The sequence below is a fragment of the Andrographis paniculata genome, unplaced genomic scaffold (assembly GCF_009805555.1).
Source record: "Andrographis paniculata isolate CXL003 unplaced genomic scaffold, ASM980555v1 Contig60END, whole genome shotgun sequence".
Lineage (NCBI taxonomy): Eukaryota > Viridiplantae > Streptophyta > Magnoliopsida > Lamiales > Acanthaceae > Andrographis > Andrographis paniculata.
The window spans coordinates 2,688,168-2,704,116 of record NW_026137596.1 but is presented as its reverse complement, the minus strand read 5'-3'; the positions used below and the strand labels follow the sequence as shown (position 1 = coordinate 2,704,116).

Sequence of the window (15,949 nt, the reverse complement as noted above, 5' to 3'; positions counted from 1 at the left end):
TGATATTGTTTTTTTTTTTTTTTTTTTTTTTTTGATGACGTGATTTTCGAACCATATGTATGGGCAGTGACCTGAGGCGTCAGAGTTTGAATCCACGACCATACAAATTCAATTTCAGCGTAACTAGATTCATCTTTAAGAGACAATATCTCTTTATTTTCATCCAATTGTTTGCTAATTTTATTATTACAAGTTGCTTCAGATGTTAACACGGTGTACGGATTTGTTAGATAAAATAAATAACTATTTAAGGTTTAATAAAATTGCACTTGTCAGCCATGTCAAAATCAGGCATTGGTCTTTTACGTAATTAAAGATGAAATAACAAATCAATCTGGACCGTTGATAATATAATATAGGGTTTGGATTAATTCAGCACCCAAAGGCTAAATTCAATCATCAACAACCACGATAACGACGACGATACCAAATCACAGAATATAGAGATGTAAAAATTTAAGCATAACTCAAAATCGACTGTCACTGCAATCATTTTCTAGAGCTCTCTTTCTATGTAGTGTTCGACAGAGCAGTAACTATAAATAGACGCAGTAATAGTAATTAATCAGCGGTAAAAATAAGGTAAAAAAGGGTCAATTGTGGTCATTCGTGAACGAAGACTTCCAGCTTGGATTGATTTTCCTGATCAATGACGTCGAGGAAGACGGGATCGACAATCACGTGACTGTCCACGTGCACCTTGAACTTGTGGTCCCACCACAGCACCTTGGCGGCTCCGCTGATATCCACCGTCGAATCGAGCACCATCTCCCGCCGGCCCACGTCGGCGAGGAGGTCCTTCGCGTGGTGCGCCAGCTGGAGGCCGCTGAGCCGTGCCGGGAGCCGGAGGAGCTGGCACGAGCGGGACGGCTGGGAGCCGGCTTGGACGGGAGCCGAGCCGAGGAGGGAGCCGGCGTAATAGATTGCCATCTCTGTGTCGGAGTAGTTGATCGGGACGATGTTAGGGTTGGTGACGTGGACGGTCAGGATCATCTCGGCGTCGAGGACCGGAAAGTTGAGCTTGAACGAGGTCAGATCGATGGAGATCAGGTGGAACGTCGGGTCCCGTGGCTTCGCCGAGAGAGCTAGCGCCGCCGCCGTCGCCGCCGCCGCTCCGACCAGGGCCGACCCCCAGCTGAACTTCCGACCTCTGCCCATCGGAGAATGTGCCGGCGGCGAGAATTATTGGGGGAAGAGTGCAGAGTGGAGAGTGTGGGGTGAGGGATAAGGAAGCGTCGGCCGATGCGAATTGACAAATGTGACCCCGGTGCTCCGGCCTTGTGTTGGAGGTCATTTTCGGTATTTTAACTTGGGTCAAACGCTTTGTTCTGGACTGTGCCTTTATTATTTTTCCGTTACGAGAGTTAATACATTTGGGTTCTTTGGAATCCAACGGTTGAGATTGTTTGGATGCGTTTGAGGTCTTAATATAAATAAGATTGATTGATTGATTGATTGATTATACATACATACAAAATACATATGATGGGTGTCAGTAGAAAATTTCACAAACTCAAATGTCTTCTATCTCTCTCTCTCTATGCGTACAATAACTTAGCCTCAACCCCCAATGAAACCTTTTTCTTTTATTTTTGTACCTCTAAGTAGAGTAATGTAATGAATCTCCTAAAACAATGTCCGAATCTCCAATGAATGAAATCCTTTCTGTTTGAGGGGGTTTAACACTTTGACTGCTGTAAGAACCTCTGTCCACTACAAGTAGCAAAATCCTGCTTCACCTGCACAGGCACAAGCCCACAGCAAAAAATAAATAAAAAATGAAAATGGAAATGGAAAGAAAATAGATAACAGAAGAAGACTATAATGACAAATGACAAGAGGGTTCAAGAACTACATTCAGATGCTGTATACATGATATGGTGAGACAACATGTGTCATTCGTTTACTACAAACAAAGGCAAGAATGAGTAAATAGTACACACAGTTGGTTCAAGAAACAGAGAACATGATGATGATGACGATAATGGTGCTTTTATTATTAGATAGCTCATAATACACATTCATTATCCACAACAAACTCGGACATGAGGTGTGGACCACAGCTCAGAACAGCAGCAGCAGGTAAAGCCTTATTAGCTAGTTAGTTGTGGGATTGAATTTGTTGGGAATTAGGTACTTACTACACACTCATTTCATCCATAAAAAAAAGGGACTTGTCAAAATGTCCCTCCCTCTCTCTATCTATCTATCTTTATCTCTATCTTATCATCAGCATTAATTCATGGATTGATGTAAGATTTCTTCAAAAAGCACAAGAAATAATATATGGGGTGGGTCCATCATGCCCCTCCCTTCCCCACATCCACACTACACAACCTGGACTTTTTCCAAGACAGCCATCTTCTAATCAAGAACTAACTTATGTGAACAACATACAATAATGTGGTTACCTTTTGAATTTAATTTCCCAAAGACAAGTGCTTTGGCATTGATCACTTCAGACTCATGGCTCCTTCGCTATCTTTGGATCGATGTAATAACCATCGAAAAAACTATAGGAAGGAAGAAATTGAAGAGAAGTAACACCTGAAAAGCATAAGAGGAAAAGCCATAGAAGCGGCATCGAATCAGTCATGAAATAAACAGGAAAATTAAAACTATATGTATGTATGTATATAGATGTGTCCTCACTTTTTTGGTAGAGCTTGAATAATCCATACGCGGCAAATACCCCTGCAATCCGATGTTATAGACTGGAATGCCGTTGGGGTAGTACAATCCGTAGTTCCTCTCGGAGGTCGGCCCGGGCTTTAAATCCTCATTAAAGAGTGCAAAAACAAAGATGTCGACTGGAACTGATGGCTTGCCTGGAGTCCCTTGGTTTTGTAGCACTCGGTTTAACAAGTTCCCGTTGTATAACCGAGCGTTTTCTGGTGTAGCCCCAACCTCATTAGGATCACCCTTGGAAGGCCATCCTGTCTCGGATACCTTAACTTGTATATTGTTGTGTCCCAAGGATCCGATTGCTGAGTAGACTGCATCGATTTGTGCATACAGCATGTTGTCGTAATGCAGGTTCGTGGCAGGGTCGAGCATCCCGGGATTGGGCTGGAAGAGCACGTAGTCGAGCGACACCTCCCCCGGACTGTCCTTGTAGGCGAAGAACGGATATGCATTGATGAGGAAAGGGGAGCCGGTCTGCGAATGGAAGTTGAGAATACTCTGAATGTATTGGATGAGGTCCTGTCTGAATGCGCCGGAGGAAGGCGGGAAGGAGCTGCTTAGGATGCCGAAGGAATGTGCGGTTGTTACGTATATCTGCTTGCTTAGGCCGAGAGTTGATAGGGCTGAGCTGACAGTCTGCATTGCTGGGAGAAGGTAGGAGATGAGCTGAGTGTCGTTGCCGGTGAGGACCTCGTTGCCGACGGTGATGCACGTGATCTTTGTCTGGGAAATGTAGGGCTGCACGTGCTGCTGGATCCAGGATTGGGCTTGGGCGGGATCGGTCATTTTCTGGAGGTACTCGTTGCCTAATCCGATGATGAATTGGACGCCGGTGTTGGCGAAGGCGGTGAGGACTTTGGGATCGGCGTCGTAGAGCTTGACGCGGGTAATGTTGAGGGAGCGGAGGAGGTACGAGACTCGGGATGGCGGCGGGAGGTTGTTGGCGATCTGGCCGTAGTTGATTCCCATGTCTAGGCTTTGAATGCCGCCGATGAACAAACCTGCTGGATATGAACTTCAGTTGGTGATTCAAAGCATATATAGATAGAACAGTGAATGGAATCGATTGGTGAATAGAAAGCGTAATTGAATCGGTTAATGTTATTTCCAATTGAATTATTGAAGCAGCAGCAATAATGGAATAAATCAATTATGGAATCGAATCGAATCAATTCAGAAACGTTAACGATATTAATCAATCTATCAATGAGAGCTGAATTGAAGAAACAGCAGATTTCAAATTCACAGGATCGAAGAACACAACGGAAAGTAGAGTAATCACCGAAGAGCACCTCATATAAAAATTAAAATTAAATTACGAAAACGACGACGAAGAAGAAGCAGAAGCAGCAGCAGCAGCAGCCGCCTCTGGAATTGAATGCGAAGAAATGTATAAGCTCAAAAAACCTATCTTCCAATCTTCAACTCCAATTAGAAAATAAAAGAAGAGATACGACGAAGAGGAAGAAGAAGAAGAAGACGAACCTGGCAATATGCAGAGGAGCAGAAGCCGAAGTCGAAGAGCGGCGGCGGCCATTTCTAGTGATAAACGCCAATAGAGCCGAGTCTCCTCCGCCGCTGCGCGCGTGCGTTTGTGCGTATCAATATATATATGTATATATAAATGGAAATCACGCGTAGAAGAGGAGTTAGTATTCAAAAGATACACGCCATAGACAGAGAGAGAGATGAAGAGGTATTGTAAAGAGTCCAATGGGAATTCACAATGAGTTGGACTTCTGTAGCTGTCTGGCTGGCTCCGGCAGCCATTCTTTAACCTTTTATAGATTCCGATATGTAAAGCCGCTGCAGCAATAACCATACCAATTGCCAGATATTCTTTTTAATCTTTTTATTATTATTATTATTTTGTGTGATGAAATTAATATTTCATTTCTTTCTACTTCTCTGTTTTATTCCAGGAAAGAGGAAGAAGCCAAACCTCTGTCCCCGGAACACATAGGTACAATTTTGATTTTAGTTTTATTATTTTAAAAAAAAAAATTCCCAAAAAATCATTAAATCTAACATTTATTATTTATTTATTATATTAAGTTAAAATTTAATTTTATATTTCAATACATATTAATATATTATATCACATTAAATAATTATTTCAATTAAAATTTTATTATGCAAAATAAAAACTCAAAACCAAAACCCGTAAACATACCCTATAATTTTACCGACATGCCCTCTAGCTCTGAAATTCCCAAACCGCCCTCGCTCTTTCCCCACAGACTACACCACATTTACAGGTATAGGTTAGATGGAAATTAATTAAATTCATTATACATTGGAGTAAACATAAATAGAGCCCACGTCACAAAAAAAAAAATAATAATAAAAATACATTGAATTGAGTATATTAAAATAGAAAAAATAAAAATAAAAATGTCTCTCATAAAAAAATATTGAAAAGATATGACTCGTTTAATTAATTTATATACTATATTTATTTTTTTTAGAATAATTAATCGGAAGAGTTGAGATTGTTTATTTAGATTTATAAACATGTTAGGAAACTATACCGTGTTTGTTAGGTATCCTATTGATTAATTGTACCTGTGGATGGATATATTATTTATTAGCCGCGCCCAATTTTGAATATTTCTTATTTCACTATGGTATTATTAGTTGCATTTATTACCTTTGGTATATTATTTAATTATTTAATACTCCCTCCAGCCACAAACTAATATCCTACTTTCCTATTTGGAAGTTCAACAACTATTGTCCTATTTCTTTTTTTTTTTAAATACAAATTTTAAATTTTTTTTACCCTTCATTCATTTATTACTTTTAGTCTTTACCATACAATTAAGGACAAATTTGTCAATTCATAACAAAAATATAATCACCTAAAAAATTGTATAAATATACTTTAGTACAATAGATGGAAAACATATTAGGTTTCAATGAAATATTAGGTTTCAATGCTTTGACTATATTCACAAATTTAATTCTAAGTAAATGAGATCCACATAAAGGTTGAATAAATGCTCACTTGTTTTAGTTTTTTGGTCCAATTGGCTCTTAGATTATGAAAACATTGATGAATGCTTTCTACCTAAGAAATTTTAAGTGCCATAAATAACACACTCGACATTATCAAAACTTTTACATTTAATTTTAAATTTGATGAATTTATTTTAGAGTAACTTTAAATAATCAATAATGTTTCTATTTAAGTGTTTAATATACCTATATTATAAATAAATAAATGGCTAAACATCGTAAAATATTCATAATAAAAAGGTTTGTCATCCTCATTTTATTTTTATTTATTTATTAATATAATGCGCGGAAAAAATACAAAAATTACAGATCAGATAATAATGGAAAGTGGAAGGAGACACGTGTAACGATCACCGGCCACGGCTGAGGCGGATCTTCATTGGAAACAACGCTCATCATGTAAAGGTCGGTGGACTGTGGAGACCCCCCTGGCCCCCACGTTACATGATGTTAGGAAATGACATTTACACCCTTGTCAGAAATGCGTGTGATTGGCTGGTGTTGGGTGGGCCGGGACACGGATTTGTTTGATTTGTTTCTATTAGTAATTATTAAAATCCCATATGGGCCATATGCTGGGCCCATTGCTTGTCCAAAGCCCACAAAAAAAAAAAAGTTCCACGATAACGAATTAACAAAATCAAAACCCTAACATATACAATGACGGATATTAAATTAATCGTACCTCATGATTCACGATGAAAAGCAGTATTTTTTTAAAAAATTGAATTGGTGAATCGTGCCGATTTGGGGATTAAGGGAAAAGACCGATGCGCTGCGACTTAGAGAAAGGGTCGACGGCGGAGCGGTCGAGGTGTTGAAGGACGGTGGCGGCGGCGGTGGTGGAGGAGGTAGCTGCGGCGGCGGCGCGTTTGCGGGCTTCTTCGAGCTCTTCTCTGTCCTCAACCTTGACGTCGATCTTGGTAGGCTTTCTTCTCAGCATCGCTCGCTCACTGACAAGCAATTATCAATAAGAAAATGAGAAATCGTATGGCGTTCGGGAGCCGAATCGGCAGCACAACGAAAGTGGCGTTGATAAATACCATAAACCCTAGCGGGAGTTTTGATTGGGCTTTAACGATTTAAAAATATTCATTTTAACATATGAACTGTGCGCGGAGGCCCAAAATAGTACCAGTCTCATCATTTTGGGGCTTAATTATTAACATAACTATAGAAAACATTAATCATAAATAATGTTAAACTTAGGTAAATATTTTTTTCGCCTTATGATCTAATTCAAAGTATATTTGTATTTTATTTTTATTTTTTTAACGGAGATTTCACTAAAAAAATATCTTTTTTTTAATAAAATTAATTATAAATTAATATCAAAATATCTTATAATTTTTGTTTAAATGATAAATATAAAATTACTTTAAGTCAAATAAACAAAATATTAAAATCATTTACACACGTTTACTGCCAAATAAAATGCTATTATTTTGTAATCTCATCTCATAATTAAAACAAAAAAAAAAACTGTAATTATAATTGAATATAAATATTTAACTATGAAAATTGACATATATAGAGAAGTGTTGGTATATATAATTAGAGAGAATTGAGGCGAGTATTGCGGCCAGGGCACGGCGGGCGTCCGCCGCCTTGAGGTGGAACTCCGGTCAACTTATGGGGTAAAAATTTCAAATTAGCAGTTAGAGAAAAATAATCAAAAAATGCAATGATTGTGATTAGGAAATATTGATTGTGTTTATGTATTAGTGTAAGTAAGTTTTGCCGAAAGCCAACTTCTGCTAAACCCACTTCGCCGTTTTTCTAGTCATGCATTTGACGAAAACTGCACTATTAGTCTTATTTTATTTTATTTTTTTTTATTTTTATAATGTAATTAGTATATATTGACAAAATCGACCATCAGTTAATTATCACACAAATACATTGGCATCACTCTAAATATTACTCCTACAAGCTTATAAAAATGGGAAAAATAATAGTTTTATTTGCTTTGAGTCTGATTTAAGTTTTTATATGTAATTATAACAAATTTCTATACAAATTTATTATTTATTTTTACTAAAACATCATATTTAAGTTAATATACAAATAAAAATATTAAAACAAACCAAAAAAAATAAATAAAATAAATGTTTCTAAGATGTTATAAATTTATACTCCACCGTCTGTCCAATTAAAAGATTACCATTTTCTATTTTGGCGTTGGTCCCAAAATAAGATTATTATTTTCTAATTTAGTCATTATACTACCTATTTAACATAATAAATATCCTTTTAATTTACAATATATTACACAAATGTTATTATTTTTATATTACACCGTACTAATACATATATTTTTATTTTTCTACTACAATACAATATAATACTAACATTCAAAAATATAGTTGAAAAAATAAATGAAGAGATTATATTATATGCAATTTACAAAATTGGGTATTGAATATTTCAATTTTGAAGTCACGTGACTCTGCAATTTCAAGGCAAGCAAACATCTAAAAACGTCAGTCACTGCAGAAGGCAAAAACCGCGTTGTTGCTTTGACGACTTTAATCAAATTTTCGAATAAATGTAGTCATGTATGGAATGTGTCATAAATACGTGATAATGACGAACCATTGGCTGCCTATACGACAGCGTTTCGCAATGGATTCTTAAAAGTGCAATAATTACAGTATAACATATTTCTACAGTTCTACTTGACTTGTTATGCGCTACAGTAAATTTTCATTTACATATCTTATTCTTCTTCTTGTTGCTTCTCATTGAATGCAATTTATCTTTTATATTTTATTTTTTTTAGCATTGCTACTGCAGAATTGGTAGTCCATTCTTTAAGATCATGTGTTTGTTTGGGGTTTTTTTTATTATTTTGAGTTTACACTTTATAATAATAAAATTTTAAATTTTAATACTTTTTGATGTAATAGGTTAATAATAAAATTAAATTTTAATATAATTTAAAAAATAATCAATAAATATTTAATTTCATGTTTTTAGAAAAAAAATTAATTAAATGATTTTTTTTTTCTTTTTTGAAATCCCTAAAAGGACACAGTTTAGGATTATGGTATAAAAAATTAATTTTATTGTAAACTATGAGCAAGTTCTTTTTTTGTGAAAAAAAAAGCCAACATATTTCTCAAATATATATACTCCCTCCGTCCCGTTGGAAGGGTGACGTTTGTTTTTTACACGTAGATTTTTTAATATTAGTATTATATTGGATTGTAGTAAAAAGATAAAAATAACCCTGTTAGTACAGTGTAATATAAAAGTAATGACATTTGTGTAATATATTGTAAGTTGAAAGGGTATTTATTATGTTAAGTAGGTAGTACAATTACTAAATTATGAAATGATAACGTTTTTTTTTAGAGGACGAAAATAAAAATTGGTAACCTGAACGGAGAGAGTATATTTATATTATATACACTTGTTATTTTTATATTATTTACGTGATTCTCTATATTTTATATAAAAAAAATTAACCAAATCAAAAACAAAACTCTGAACATCTGATAGTAATTTAAAGAAATTTATGTTTGTATTAATTTTAAATGTTTACTTTTGATCTAATACTTACATGGACAAGGTCAAAATATTTTTCATACGCCTCCGGGATCTCTGCTCCATGGAGCTGCCAAAAAGTTGAATGTTTTGATTAGTCAGTAAATGTCCGTTTTCCGCGAGCAACCATATACACCAATGTGAACCCCTTGTCTCCCATATTTGAATTTTAATTACTCACACATACACGCATATGTCTCTATCACACACACATATTTTAAAATTAATAAAAAATAAAATAAAATAAAATAAAAATAATAAAAATAAAATATAATTCTAGAATTTAATAATGGCGAGGCACAAAAACTACAATGCAGCCTTAATTAATTAAATTTTTTCAGTTCCCAAAAGTGGCCGAAATTTTGGAAATATGTGTTTATTGAAGCAACTATTTGATTGCATTTTTGGTTAAGATGAACAATAATTTCTACACAAGATTAGTCATCACCAAGATTAAATTGCTTGACTTTGAAAATAAGCTGACCCTTGATTTATATATACATATTTTTGCAATAAAAAATAGTCTACCATATATATATATATATATATATGTAAATTGAGTATTTTATTGAAACTCGTGGGGGGAGAAAATAGTTTTAAAAAATAAATAAATAAATCAAGGAATGTTCTTTCCTTGGAATATTACCTAACTTAGTGGCCCGTTTGGAATTAATTGTTTGGGATTGTTAGTAATTAATGGATTGCCTTTTTGAATTTTGATGTGGCAAATTTGATGGTGTCACAATCAAGAAAATAAAAAATATTATAATGCTTGGGAAATTATTCCAAGAATACACGTACGGGTGAAAATAAATTAAATATAAATTATTAGTAAACACGCAACTAAGAATGGGTAAAGTTTTAAATTGGTACAAAAATTTGAAGGGCAGTCGCTAGAGAATTGCTATGTAAATAGGTTACCTTCTTTATTTATTTATTTAAAATTTTGGTATATGGTGCATTTATTATGCGGGCACATACAAGCGTTATAACTACATAATAAGCAAGTATTTTTGTATAGGAAAATAATACAAATTGATTGTTTTATAATTTTAATACTTCCTCCTTCCTCTATCCCATAACAAAGTAATTATTTTATTTTTTTCATTTTAGTCCGTCTCAAGTATCTATTTCCTTTTTTAGTAACTGTACTATCTATTTAATATTACAAATAACCTTACAGTTTACAATATATTACACAAATGTCATTACCTTTATATCATACATACTAATAAGGTTATTTTAGTCATTTTTACTTTATTCCTACTATATCCAAATATAATACTAATATATCTAAAACTACGTACAAAAAACAAATGAATATTTAATTATGGGACGGAGGGAGTACATAGAAAATGAGCTGCTTCCATACTTTAAACTTTAAAATTTTTAAAGATTTCGAAATATGACTAGACTCATAATGATCCTAGAAAAAGCTCAAATTTGAGGTGTTGTTAGCGTGATTGCAATTTATAAAATGCAAATCATAATTAATCATGATTAGGTTTCCCAATTTTTCGTGTACAATAAAAAGTTGGGCAAAAGTTGCATAAAATTAAAAAATTATTGCACGATTTCATCTGTTTTTTTTTTTTTTTTTTTTTTTTTTTTTTTTGTTAAGCTTCAATTAAAAATAAAACTTTGGAATTTTGAAAAAAATTCAAGTAATAAAAAATAATATTTAATTTCAAATTTTATGAAAAAAATTATTTAATACGATATTTTAAAAAAATTATTATAAATGAATAATGGTGAAAAAAAAAAGCAAAATAGTGTAAATAGAGTCATTATATGAGAGCGTATATACAAGTTAGAACAAAATAAAAACTATATACACATATGCCTATATAAATAGTGTTTCCTTTGTCTCACACGTCCGAGTTACTATAAATACGAAAATTTAGAATAAATATAATTAGTAGATAATTTAAAGGGTAAAGTATTTTTTTTAGTCCCGTAACTGGACCCTTTATTATTTTAGTCTCGTAAATGGAGCATGTCGCAAACTAGTCTCATAAGTGGAAAATTTTTATTGTTTTAATCATCTGGAACCAGAGACGCTCACGTGGCTCGCTGGAAGCCACGTGTCTGCCAGGTGTCCCGCCGGATCAACGATACCTGGCAGACACGTGGATTTTTTTTTATTTTTTATTTTTTATTTAAAAAAAACAAATAAAATTTAAAATAAAATTAAAAAAAATTAAAAATAAAAATAAAATCCACGTGTTCGCCAGGTGTCGCTGACCCGGCGGATATGTGGCCTCCAACGAGCTATGCGGACGTCTCTGGCGCCGGAGGACTAAAACATCAAAAAATTTTCACTTATGAGATTAGTTTACAACAGACTCCACTTACAGGACTAAAATGATAAGGGGTCCAGTTACGGTACTAAAAAAAACAGTTTACCCTAATTTAAAATGTACTAGTAAAAATAATTATCATATCATATAAATAATTATACATTAAAATTAAGATAACTAATTAGTTTAATTAAAAAGATAAATTAGAAAATTTAAATTGGGATTAAGGCGCGTAATCATTTTAAAAGAAAAATGATATAAATAAAATATGAATATGGTAGGTGGGACAGAGAAAATATCTTGTAATCCTACCTACATTTTCTCAATCATATTATATAAGACTTATGTATAGATAGACAGATACTCAAATAATAGTAGCTGTTTTTTTTTTTTCAATAAAAAACAAATATTTCCTTCGTCTCATAATTAAGTATTTATTTACTTTTTGTACGTTAATCTTTGGATATTAATTATTATATTAAAATGTATTACAAATTAAAGAAAAATTGCAAAAATATTTCTATTAATGTCTTATAATACTTATATAATGACATTTGTATAAAAAATTATACATATATAAAGATATTTTTAACATAAAGTACAATAACGTAAAAGATAAATATATACTTGTTATGGAACGAATGGAGTATATAATACTAGGCTAGTATTATATTGCACTGTTTTATACTCTAAAATTTATTTTGTTCTTACTCGTATAATAATGATAATCTACATACATAAATATAAATAATTTATTAATTAATCACATGAAATGAAATTATATATATATGTATATATATAGATGTACAGTAGGAATAATGCCTAGCAATGGCAAAAGAGGTCATTGATTTAAACTCCCGATACTTCAGGTCATCTGCCACATATGGTTCGTCTAGTATAACTTTTTCGTTGAATATAATTTGCAGGGTATTAGATTCGGCCGGAGGTTTACCCATTACGTACTTTTGAATAACAGGCGAATTCCCACGTCATTAGAAAAAAATAAAAAATAAAAAAAAATAAAAAAAATGTTGATTTATGATATTCACATGAGTCGCTATTCTTAACTTCCTGAAAACCCGCTTGCTTCCATGATGCCTTGTCGGATATTTTAAAATTAATTAATTAATTAGTTATTATTATAATTTAATTATTAGGGTTTTTTTTTAATAAGATACTTGTTGAAAGTGGTGTTGTAGCGAAACTGGGAAATTGCATTGATAAACTTGTAGAGAAATAAGGATATTGTCCCTTGTAAGTTGGGAGTTATTATTTGAAGTTTGATTTTATTTTTTATTTTTTTAATATTGTTTAAATTGAATTATAATGTATTTTTTCATCTTGCAAAATTATGTAATTTTGTTTAGATAGGAGATAAGAAATAAAGTTATTTTAATACTATTAAAATAAGGTAGATAAAAAGAAAAGTAGGGTATTGTAAAATTTTTATTTAGATGTGGATAAAAAAATAATTGGATGAGTAGAAAAAATAATAAAAAAATAATTATTATTTGTTAAAATATATATAATAAAATTGTGAACAAATAATATTATTTAAGACTAGACATAATTTTAGCAAATATATGTAATATAAATAATAAAAAATAGTTATATATAATTAATGTAAATTAATTTATTAAAATTATATAGCTTAATTTAAATATATTTATTTATGTAAGAGAAATAGAAATAAAAAAAAAATTATTAGTAAAAAACACACACACAACACACTACAATATTAACTTGTCATCCAACTAATGTTCACTTTGGTATTTACATGAATGTGTTTTTATATTATATATGAATTATCGTGTCGATTATATAACAAATATTCTATTTTATGTTTAATTGTTGATTTCTGTTGATGAATAAAATATAGTATATGTTATGTTAAAATATATTATATATATTTATAGTATTTATAGAATCGTACCATAAAATAATATGTTTGGTGAACAAACCCTGAATATGCCCTAAATTCTTCATATGATGAATTTACTTCATTGAAGCCTTTTTTTTTTTTTTTTTTTTTTGTGATGTGAGAACTCACAGTTGCTATCCGAAAGTACATACCGGGTAAATCCTCGGCCGATAATTAGAAGTCGATAATTACAATATTAACACTATGATTATGATTTCCAATTAAATTATAATATAAAATAATTATTACAAAACAAATCTTGCATAGAAATTACACACTCAACTTCATATATGTGTTATATTATATATATATAATAAGCTACAAAATATATGTATCTTTTGTTTGGTTGTTTTTTAATTATAAGTTTTAATACAATAAGTAATTTACTTATTTTTAAATGTATTTCATAATTATTGTTGTGCCGTGGACAGCCTGCCTTATTTGAAATAAGGAAGATATATATATATATATAAGTGAAATGATGTGAAATCATTTTGGCAATAAGTAAAAATTGAGGCTAGGCACTATCACATTTATTTTTCAAAAAAAGAATTATTCCCACAATTTGTATTTGTTACATAGATCATTTTGAGATAATTATGACATATATAAACTACTTATCCCCACTATATATATATTGATGCATTTACACACATAAGTGTGCTTTTTAGGCCTTTTCTTTCCTTTTCAAATTTTATAGTGCAAATCCATTATTTTCAATAAAAGTATATTTATTTTTGTTTAATAATATTTATTCATTTAAAAAACAATAAATAAATAAATAAGAATTAATTTGTTTACATGGTATTTGATTTTGAGTTTTATTTTAAATAGTTATTTGATTTTGATCTTATAGAAATCATTATGATCATATAGTAGAAAGATAAAATCAAACTATAGTAAACATGGCCTTAAAATATAAAAAAGAACTTTTGCTCGGGCATGGTTTTGCTCTTTGTTCCTCCCTCCGTCCCACTTCTCATATCCACTTTTTCATTTTCGTCCGTTTCATTTATTTCGTCACTTTTTTTTTGGAAAATAATTATACACTTTAATCTTATTTTTAAAAATTTAATTTTTAATTTTTTTAATTTTAATTATACTAATCAATTATCTTAATATTAATTTATAATAATTTTTATTATACGATAATTATTTTCACTAATACTTTTTTAATTATTTACTGTGTGTTTGTTTGGGAGTTTGGATTTTGAGTTGAGATTTGAATAGTAAAAATTTTGAATTTGAATAGTTGTATGATGTGATATAAATAGGTGTTAATATAATGTTTTGAATGTAAAATTGATTTTTAATATAATATAAAAAAATAAAAAATAGGTGTTTGATTTGACGTTTTTGGAGGGAAAAAATTGGATGAATAAGAATAAATCCAATCCAATCCCCCAAACAAATATACAATTATACTCCTCCTAAATTCTCGTGTCTACAGTAACGTGGTCAAATTATCCGGGACGGAGGGAGTATTATATATGAACATTATTTATGTAAAATACAAAATTGATAAATTGATACATGGTTCATTAACCATGTATGTATTAATCACAAAAACCAAATACTGCTAGCAAACACAATACAAGTATTGTTTATTAATCTGATTTTATTTTTATTTTTTTAATTTTCTTATGTTTTATATTGTTTTATTGTATTGGAAGTATAAAAAAATAATATTTTACATTAAAATTATTGATTTTTTATGAATGAATAAAATATATATTATATATTATATTAATGTATATATATTATATTTTTTTAACAATATTTATGAAGAATCGTTCCGTTAAAAAATACTAAGTGAACAAACTCATTATGTCAGAAAAAAAATATATATATAGAATAAGTAAATCAATCAACTAATGCTATTATTATTGTTATTATTACAAAATATTTTCAGCTAATATTAAAAAGAAGCAGTATGTCAGTGTTAATAGAAGCTTATTTAAAAAAATTTAAGAAAATTCAATTTCCAAGAATGATGACCTAATTGATAACTGACCAATATTATCATATATTTTCATTACAATTAAATGAACTACTGTGAAGGAACATATATGACTAAAGAAATTTACTTAAGTAATTTTCATACATACATATAAAGTATATATATATATATATATATTTCGATATCCATCGTGTGTCACTTCTTTTACTATAATTTAATACACATAATCACCAGAAAAAAGTAAAAAAAAAAAAAGAAGGAAATCTTGGATTCCTTCACACATATATAGATATACATATTTCAACAAGACTTGGGGTGTACTCCCTCCGTCCTAGCTAATTTGGGCGTATTACCGTAAACACGAGAATTTAGGTAAAATATGATAATTATAAGCAATTAAGAAGTATTAGTAAAAATAATTATTATATAGTAAAAATAATTATAGATTAAGATAACTAAATAGTTTAATTAAAATTAAAAAAATTTAAAATTTAAAATGTAATTAAAGTGTATAAT

General features: G+C 30.8%; 2 protein-coding genes and 1 long non-coding RNA gene across 5 annotated transcripts; 1 reads left to right on the top strand and 2 right to left on the bottom strand.

The window, feature by feature from the left end:
• Positions 1-5: 5 nt before the first annotated feature.
• LOC127259312 (uncharacterized) lies at positions 6-1,266 on the bottom strand. Its single transcript, XM_051286558.1, has one exon. It carries the CDS (start codon positions 1,156-1,158, stop codon positions 604-606), a length of 555 nt encoding a protein of 184 aa, XP_051142515.1. The 5' UTR covers positions 1,159-1,266; the 3' UTR covers positions 6-603.
• A 149-nt stretch (positions 1,267-1,415) lies between these two features.
• On the bottom strand, positions 1,416-4,436 carry LOC127259311 (glucan endo-1,3-beta-glucosidase 14). Of its 3 annotated transcripts, none has more exons than XM_051286555.1 (4): positions 4,171-4,435; positions 2,653-3,689; positions 2,412-2,547; positions 1,416-1,739 (listed from the first exon to the last, which is right to left on the bottom strand). In XM_051286555.1, the coding sequence occupies exons 1-3, from the start codon at positions 4,220-4,222 to the stop codon at positions 2,479-2,481; spliced, it is 1,158 nt and encodes a 385-aa protein (XP_051142512.1). In that variant the 5' UTR covers positions 4,223-4,435; the 3' UTR covers positions 1,416-1,739; positions 2,412-2,478. The 3 variants fall into 3 exon arrangements, with proteins under 3 accessions (XP_051142512.1, XP_051142514.1, XP_051142513.1); XM_051286557.1 differs by having other exon boundaries at positions 2,653-3,686; positions 4,171-4,431; XM_051286556.1 differs by lacking the exon at positions 1,416-1,739 and having other exon boundaries at positions 2,111-2,547; positions 4,171-4,436.
• LOC127259313 (uncharacterized) lies at positions 4,363-6,295 on the top strand. The gene is made up of 3 exons (XR_007840478.1): positions 4,363-4,482; positions 4,608-4,648; positions 6,013-6,295. It is a non-coding gene; the product is annotated as an uncharacterized LOC127259313 (long non-coding RNA).
• Positions 6,296-15,949: the final 9,654 nt, after the last annotated feature.